We start from the raw sequence: 8135 nt of genomic DNA, 5'->3' as shown, positions 1-8135 counted from the left end.
ACGCTTGGCGATTACTAGAAGAGAAGTCCATGATTAATTTCGGACATATTGCCTAGATTGTTTCTGGAAAAACTATTTGCTTCGCATTCGCTTCACTCTAGTCATTACAGTCCCTGAGTTAAAACATGACTTACATTGATGCATAAAGGTAATTTGTATGTGGTCAGTACTAGACTATTTTTTTTATAACATAATGAGAAACGCATGACCAAGCCACTAAGACATCTTGTCCAAGCTAAACTTGAATGAATGAATTTATAAAACACTAAATAGTTTATATGGTGTACTTAGCATATATACTATACATCACAGAACGAAAACCTCTAACTCTCGCCAACATAAATGAGCGCGTATGTGACGAGAACACTTGTTCATATATATGTTCCAGCTAATTTAACACATCAGCCACAATCAAACCAGAGACGAACACAACAAGCAGCAACTCGATCAGCTGTGAGCACCCACGCATGCATGTACACTGTCTCCACCGCTCCCGGTGGCAGTCGTCGATGCCTGAACCTCAAGTCAATACCACGGCGAGTCCGGGAGCGCGGTGATGACGCTCTTGACCTGCAGGTACTTGTCCATGGCCGCCAGCCCCTGGTCCCGGCCGAATCCGCTCATCTTGTACCCGCCGAAAGGCGCGTCCGGGTCGAAGGCGTAGTAGCAGTTCACCCACACGGTGCCGGCGCGCACCGACCGCGACACCCGGTTGGCGATGTCCAGGCTCTTGGTCACGATGCCGGCGGCGAGCCCGTACTTGGTGCAGTTGGCCTTCTCGATCACCTCATCAACCGACCTGGAATGGAATTGTTTCTAGGCTCAGTACGAAGAGATTCAGAATGGATGCAAAAGGGATGGGATGGGATTGGCTGCACCAGCATATCAATTTCGATGTTAATTAGCGTGTGTGGTGTGCGTACCTGAACTTCATGAGGGACATGACGGGGCCGAAGATCTCTTCCTGCGCGATCTTCATGTCCTCCTGCTCAATCCATCCATCCATCCATCCATATGATGAGCATGCGTCAGTGACTTGCCATTCAGTAATAATGTTAATGTATTTTCGTTCGATGTGTTGTGCTCGTCGAGCTTACCGTGACATCGACAAAGATGGTGGGCTCAATGTAGTACCCTTTGTCGGCGGCGGGCTTGCCGCCGGTGAGCAGGGTGGCTCCTTCGCTCTTGCCATGCTCAATGTACTTTAGCACCCTCTCAAATTGGTCCTTGTCGACCTAGCACACGACCAACAAAATTATCCATGCATTCAGATGCTTCCGCCATGAACTTGACTAGTTTGGCATCGATCCATTGCTCCAAACAAGTCAGTAGAAATGATGTCCGATGATACCTGAGGACCCATGTTGGTGGTGACATCGAACGGGTCTCCAACCTTCCAGTTCTGCGCGGCCTCCACGGCCTTCTTGACGAACTCGTCATAGATCCCTTCCTGCACGTACACGCGCGATCCCGCGACGCAAACCTCTCCCTGGATTAATTTGCATGCATGTTTCATCATCAGGAAATCAGAATCAGAACGGGTCTCCGTCCGTTGTTAATTAACCAAAAAGAATTCTGCAGTCTGCGCATCAGAATTTGTACAGTGTTGCCTGCAAATTGCAATGCAACGCAACATTGCAACGCCATATATATACCTTGTTGTAGAAGATGGCGAGGCGCGAGAGGTTGACGGCCATGTCGACGTCGGCGTCGTCGAAGACGATGAGCGGCGACTTGCCGCCGAGCTCCAGGGAGACCATCTTGAGGTTGCTCCGCGCGGCGGACTCCATGATGAGGCGACCGACCTCTGTGGAGCCGGTGAAGGCGACGCTGTCGACGTCCATGTGGGAGGTGAGCGCGGCGCCGGCGGTGGGGCCGAACCCGGGGACGACGTTGATGACTCCGTCCGGAACGCCGGCCAGCTTGGCGAGGTGCGCGTAGTAGAGCGCGGAGAGCGGCGTCTGCTCGGCGGGCTTGACGACGACGGTGCACCCGGCGGCGAGCGCCGGGCTGACCTTGAGGAAGAACATCATGGTGGGGAAGTTCCACGGGATGATCACCCCCACGACGCCGACGGGCTCCTTGAGCGTGTACCCCTGGTACTTGCCGGAGACGCGCAGCACCTCGCCGTGGATCTTGTCGGCGGCGCCCGCGTAGTAGCGAAGCATCTGCGTGGCCGCCGGGATGTCGATGATCTTGCCCAGCAGCACCAGCTTCCCGGCGTCCGCGCCGTCCAGCGCCGCCAGCTCCTCCGTGTGCTGCTCCACCAGGTCCGCCAGCTTGCTCATGATCCGGCCACGCTCCTGGTAGTTAATTAGTTTCCAGCACCACCAAATTTTGCATTGTCAGACAAGCTACAGTGACTTGCGTTGCAAATGGCCAGATGGGACTTACGTAGCCTGACATGCGGGGCCACTTGCCGTGCTCGAAGGCGTCCCGGGCGGACTTGACCGCCAGGTCCACGTCAGCTTTGTCTGCCTCTGCTACGTGGGCCAGCACGTCGCCGGTCCGTGGGTCCCTGGTCTCGAATGTCTTGCCTGTGAATGCATTGAGAGAGAACATTCAATTAATATATTTTTGATGTCACAATGGACCTCTCTAAATCAGTACGCCATTGAGAGTGAGGTGGACTCGGTAACCGACGCGGCGATACATACGGCCCCCATTTGAGGAGCATGACATCATGGATGTGTCATGGGGGCATGAAGAAGTCCGCGGGTAATAGTAGTACGCCACGGCTGCGGCAGGTTTCGTTTGGCCTTGTTTAGTTCCGAAAAGTGAAAAAATTTCGGTACTGTAGCATTTCGTTTGTTTGTGACAAATATTATCCAATTATGGACCAACTAGGATCAAAAGATTCGTCTCGTGATTTACAGCTAAACTGTGTAATTAGTTTTTATTTTCGTCTATATTTAATGTTTCATGCATGTGTCACAAGATTCGATGTGACGGGGAATCTTGAAAACTTTTTGGTTTTCAGGGGGAACTAAACAAGGCCAAAATGCGAACGTCGAAGGCAGGATGCGGAAGCAAAAGAGCCTTGGAGTTTAGGACTTGTTTAGTTCACCAAAAATCATTTTTTTTTAAATTTTCTCATCACATCGAATCTTTCAACATATGCATTAAGCATTAAATATATATAAAAATAAAAACTAATTGCATAGTTTGCCTGTAAATCGCGAAATGATTCTTTTGAGCCTAGTTAGTCTATAATTGGACAATAATTACCAAATAAAAATAAAAGTGCTACAATACCCAAAAATTAAAAAAAATCTGAATTAAACAAGGCCAGTTGGAGAGCCAAATTAAAGCTGACAAGCTATCAGCTATGGTTTGGTTTGCTAGACAAAAGTATGCGTTTGTTTGGCTTTGGCGCGTACATGTCATCTCATTTCAGGGAAACGCAAATCAGAGGAAATTTCGTTAGCTTGTTTCAATCTATGGAATGGGTTTCAATAAAATATTTTATTTTATAGAAAAAATGTATAAAGGAAGCAGCCAAACAGAGTATTCCATGCCCGCGGCGAGCTAATTGCCTTAGGACCCATGTCCCCCTCTAACCAATAAGCACATGCCAAGATTACATTATCGTGTTCCCGATATTTTTTCAGTGAATGGAATCTCTATTGTTGCAAAAAAAAAAGAGTAATATTATTTATATACTTATATATAACCAGCGTTCTTCTTGTGATGTGCCAGCAACAGGCAACGACATCCGTAGTAGAACAGCTGGAGTTGGTCATCCACATACATGATTGATCTGTTGTCTGTACCTATTTATGTCCTTTCATATTTGTATGAGTAAGAATTTACTTGAAAAAATATTTCTTCAGCGGTTTCTTCGGCTAAATCTCTAAACTAATGTTTTTATTCTCTACAGTTTCTGCTCATCAAAGATAGAAAGCTTTCTAATATACATACAAAATATAGAAAAGTCGTTGAGGGATGTTTGAAGAGATGTACTCCTAAAGAAGCAATTTTTTTTGAAAACGGTTGAAGATGCTCTTTTTCTACTGCAAGTTTATAGTAGTTAAAAAAATATGAACCATAGATAGCAAATCGTACGGTGGAAAATATATAGGAAGTTCAAAAGAGAAAAAAAAAACCAGAACATGTGAGACTAGTACCCATGGGGGAGTAGGACAAAAAGAAAAAGTAAAGATATATAGTTCACGCCACACCCACTGAGGTAGGCACACGCGTCGGGTGCGGTTTTACGGCCGCCGCCGTCACGATAAAACACGCCGACCTCGTCACTGCCATAGCCGGCGTCGCCGACGACGGCAGCGGCGGTAGCTAGCTAGGTGTGCCTAGCTAGTGTCCGCCCCTTCCCATGTGCAGCGTGGTAAACAAAAATAGAGATGGCAACGTAACAAGGCTCTTGCTTGTCAAAATAAAACACGAAGTACCCAAAAAAAGTACTAGCAGTACTTTTCAACCACTATGACAAGGCTCTTTATATATATATATATATAGGCCTTGTTTAGTTCCTAAAAAATTTTACAAAATTTTTCAGATTCTCCATCACATCGAATCTTTAGACGTATGCATGAAGTATTAAATATAGACAAAAATAAAAACTAATTACACAGTTTGATCAGAATTGACGAGACGATTCTTTTGAGCCTAGTTAGTCTATAATTAGACAAAATTTGTCAAATACAAACGAAATTGGTACTATTCATATTTTGCAAAATATTTTGGAACTAAACAAGGCAATAATCTGTTGGCGATGCAACCAACTGAATTGACGGACCGGCGGAGGACGTTCAGGTTTTTAGGCCGATTGAAGATAAGGCCTTGTTTAGTTTTCTAAAGTAAAAGTTTTTCGGTACCGTAGCACTTTCGTTTGTTTATGACAAATATTATTCAATCATGGACTAACTATAATCAAAAGATTCGTCTCATGATTTACAGCTAAACTGTATAATTAGTTTTTGTTTTCGTCTATATTTAATGATTCATGCATGTGCCACAAGATTCGATGTGACGGAGAATCTTGAAAACTTTTTGGTTTTCAGGGTGAACTAAACAAGGCCTAAAATTTTTTTTGGATGTCACATCAGATGTGTCGAAAGGATGTTGGGAGAAGTTTTTAAAAACTAATAAAAAAACAAATTACATAGCTCGTTAGAAAACTGTAAGACAAATCTATTAAGCATAATTAATCTATCATTAGCACATGTGGGGTTACTGTAACACTTAAGGCTAATCATGGAGTAACTAGGCTTAAAAGATTCGTCTCGTGATTTTCAACTAAGGCCCTGTTTAGTTCCCCACCAAAAATTTTTTCATCCATCCTATCGAATCTTTGGACATATGCATGAAACATTAAATATAGATAAAAAAATAAACTAATTACACAGTTTAGTTGAGAATCGCGAGACGAATCTTTTAAGCCTAGTTACTCCATGATTAGCCTTAAGTGCTACAGTAACCTACATATGCTAATGACAGATTAATTATGCTTAATAAATTTGTCTTGCCGTTTCCTGACGAGCTATGTAATTTGTTTTTTTATTAGTTTGTAAAAATCCCTCCCGACATCCTTCCGACACATTCGATGTGACACCCAAAAAATTTTCATCCCTAATCTAAACAGGCCCTAAACTGTGTAATTAGTTTATTTTTTATCTATATTTAATATTCCATGCATGTGTTTAAAGATTCAATGGGATGGATGAAAAATTTTTTAGATGAGGAACTAAACAGGGCCTTAGGTCTTGTTTAGGCCTTGTTTACTTTCAAAGTTTTTTTGCAAAATAGGAATAATAGCATTTTTGTTTGTATTTGACAAATATTGTCCAATTATAAATTAACTAGGCTCAAAAATTCATCTCGTCAATTCCGACCAAACTGTGCAATTAGTTTTTACTTTTATATATATTTAGTACTCCATGCATACGTCTAAAGATTCGATGTGACGGAGAATCTGAAAAATTTTGCAAAATTTTTGGAGAACTAAACAAGGCCTTAGTTTCCAAAAATTTTTGGTTTAGAACACTGTAACATTTTCGTTTTTATTTAATAAATATTATCCAATAATGGACTAACTAGGCTCAAAAAATTTATCTCATGATTTACAGATAAACTGTGCAATTAGTTTTTGTTTTCATCTATATTTAATATTTTATGTATATGCCGCAAGATTCGATGTGATGAAGAATCTTGAAAAATTTTGACTATTTTTTGGAACTAAACAAGGCCTTAATTAACCTATCTAATCTATCTATTCTAGACGAGTTTTTGCGAAGACCGGTGGAATATACTTGTTCCAATTCGCATATTTTAATATTTTTCAAGAAGAAATAAGGTTGCAGGAAATATTTCCCGGACGGTGTCGCTTTTTTTTTACCCCTGGAAGTCTGGTAGACTTGTCTCGTGTCTCTGTACTACCCGGCCGGGCGAGTCGGCGAGAACGACGGCGACGGCGACAACAGTGCAAGTTGCACATATATATGCGTCGTTGGAACAAGACGCCATCAGTGACGTGCTACTATCTGGCTTCGCTCGACAAACAACGAACAACGGGTTCTTTTCTCTTTTTCTTTTTTTTTTGACAACACCAACGAACAACGTTTTTTTTTTTGACAACATCAACGAACAACGTTGACGGAGCCTACAAAGACTAGCTAATTAGTTGCAGCACAAGACGGGATACATGCATAGATCCAGATTTCGCGCGTAGGAACATATACAATTAATTCATGCATGAAACATTTCATGGACATGCAAAATGCAAAGCTTCGTCTATATAGGATGGTTGGATGCATATATTATTTTTTTTATTGAAAGATCCAGTTGCCCGGCCGGCTTATGATTGATTAAGAAGAAAAAGAGTTTCTAAGGGCCAGGAGACCCTCCTTACAAGCGCAAGAGGCGCTAGCACTTACAGCAGACTACTGTAGTGGTTGAGAGCTTTAAGCTAATTACTCAAAGACATGTTTGTAGTCGATTAATTACTGGCACTTTTCATTCTAAGCTATAGTGTATATGCCTAATAATATTATGAACAACTTTTCGTTCTTTTTTTTTGACTAATTTTTCATTCTTCTAGAGAAGTTATATACTACTGTATTTGTTTCAATTATATAGCATCAAAAACACTACAACTCTAAAGAATTCTCAGAAACATTTTGCTATACGTACGTTACGAAAGTTAGTTGTCAATTACTAGCACTTTAGCAGGACCTTTATTTTTCGCGCTGCTGTTACCTAGGTTCCTACAGATATATTCCAATTAATATGGCGGCTTCGATGAAAAAAAAAACAACCAGACGCCGAGTTTTTTTTGTTTTTGTTTTTGTTTTTGTTTTTTTGACAACCAGACGCCGAGTTGTAAGGCGGTTATGCAGCAGCCTGTGTGCAAAGAAAACGAAGGCGCCGAATTGTAAAGGGGAAAGCGAAAGCAAAATCAGTCACGCCGAGGACGACGATGGAAATATACTTATTCCCAGTGATCATCTCATCGATCGACTTCAGAGCTGGGAATGAAGAAGAAAGGAATGGAATGGAACGGTACCGGAGGCGGCGTCGACGAACTCGCCGTTGATGAAGAGCTTGGTGAACTTGATCTCCGGCACCACCACGCCCGCCGCCGGCGCCGCCTTGCCGTTGCTGCCGTTGCTCGCCATTGATGCCTGCTAGCTGCCTCGATCTCTGCCCCTCCGTCGACTCCCTCGTCTCTGATGGATGGAGAAAGAGTCCTGGCCGGAGATGGATGATATCCTGCTGGCCTCGGGGTTTCTTATATACTCCACACACGGGACGGAAGAGATGGAATGGAATAAAGAGAGGACCGGACGATGTACTATATATGTACTCGCTGCAGAGGTGAGGTGAGGAGGGGACTGGGGCGTCGAACTTTTGTTGAGAAAGAAGGATAGATTTATTATTTCACAATCATCTGCTCTAATAATTGGGATTTATATTATGTCTGGAGCATTTATGAACGATCATGTTATCTGCTCTAATATACCATGCGTGCTCCTCAAAACGACATGGTTTCGTGTTGAATTTTGTGTGTTGACTTCAAGTAGAAATGTTGTCTCGTGTTAAATTTAAGATATATATGTGCACGGCAAAGGTGAGATGAGGACGGCGGTAAGCAGTGAGGACAACGAAAAGGTGAGGAG

General features: G+C 42.9%; 1 protein-coding gene across 1 annotated transcript; it reads right to left on the bottom strand.

The window, feature by feature from the left end:
* Positions 227-7878, bottom strand: LOC8082171 (aldehyde dehydrogenase family 2 member C4). Its single transcript, XM_002455824.2, has 7 exons — positions 7523-7878; positions 2395-2537; positions 1656-2303; positions 1352-1489; positions 1098-1235; positions 924-985; positions 227-799 (listed from the first exon to the last, which is right to left on the bottom strand). The coding sequence occupies exons 1-7, from the start codon at positions 7632-7634 to the stop codon at positions 526-528; spliced, it is 1515 nt and encodes a 504-aa protein (XP_002455869.1). The 5' UTR covers positions 7635-7878; the 3' UTR covers positions 227-525.

This window comes from Sorghum bicolor, chromosome 3 (assembly GCF_000003195.3).
Source record: "Sorghum bicolor cultivar BTx623 chromosome 3, Sorghum_bicolor_NCBIv3, whole genome shotgun sequence".
In the NCBI taxonomy this organism is placed as follows: Eukaryota; Viridiplantae; Streptophyta; class Magnoliopsida; order Poales; family Poaceae; genus Sorghum; species Sorghum bicolor.
This window is presented reverse-complemented; position numbering and strand designations above follow the sequence as displayed.

Bases quoted from the DNA above. Each gene is read 5' to 3' on its own strand.
- LOC8082171 (XM_002455824.2), bottom strand. From the start codon at position 7,634: ATGGCGAGCAACGGCAGCAACGGCAAGGCGGCGCCGGCGGCGGGCGTG. The intron at 2,304-2,394 runs GTAAGTCCCATC...ATTAACTACCAG, and splicing joins GGCCCCGCATGTCAGGCTAC to GAGCGTGGCCGGATCATGAG. The intron at 1,236-1,351 runs GTATCATCGGAC...GTCGTGTGCTAG, and splicing joins CCACCAACATGGGTCCTCAG to GTCGACAAGGACCAATTTGA.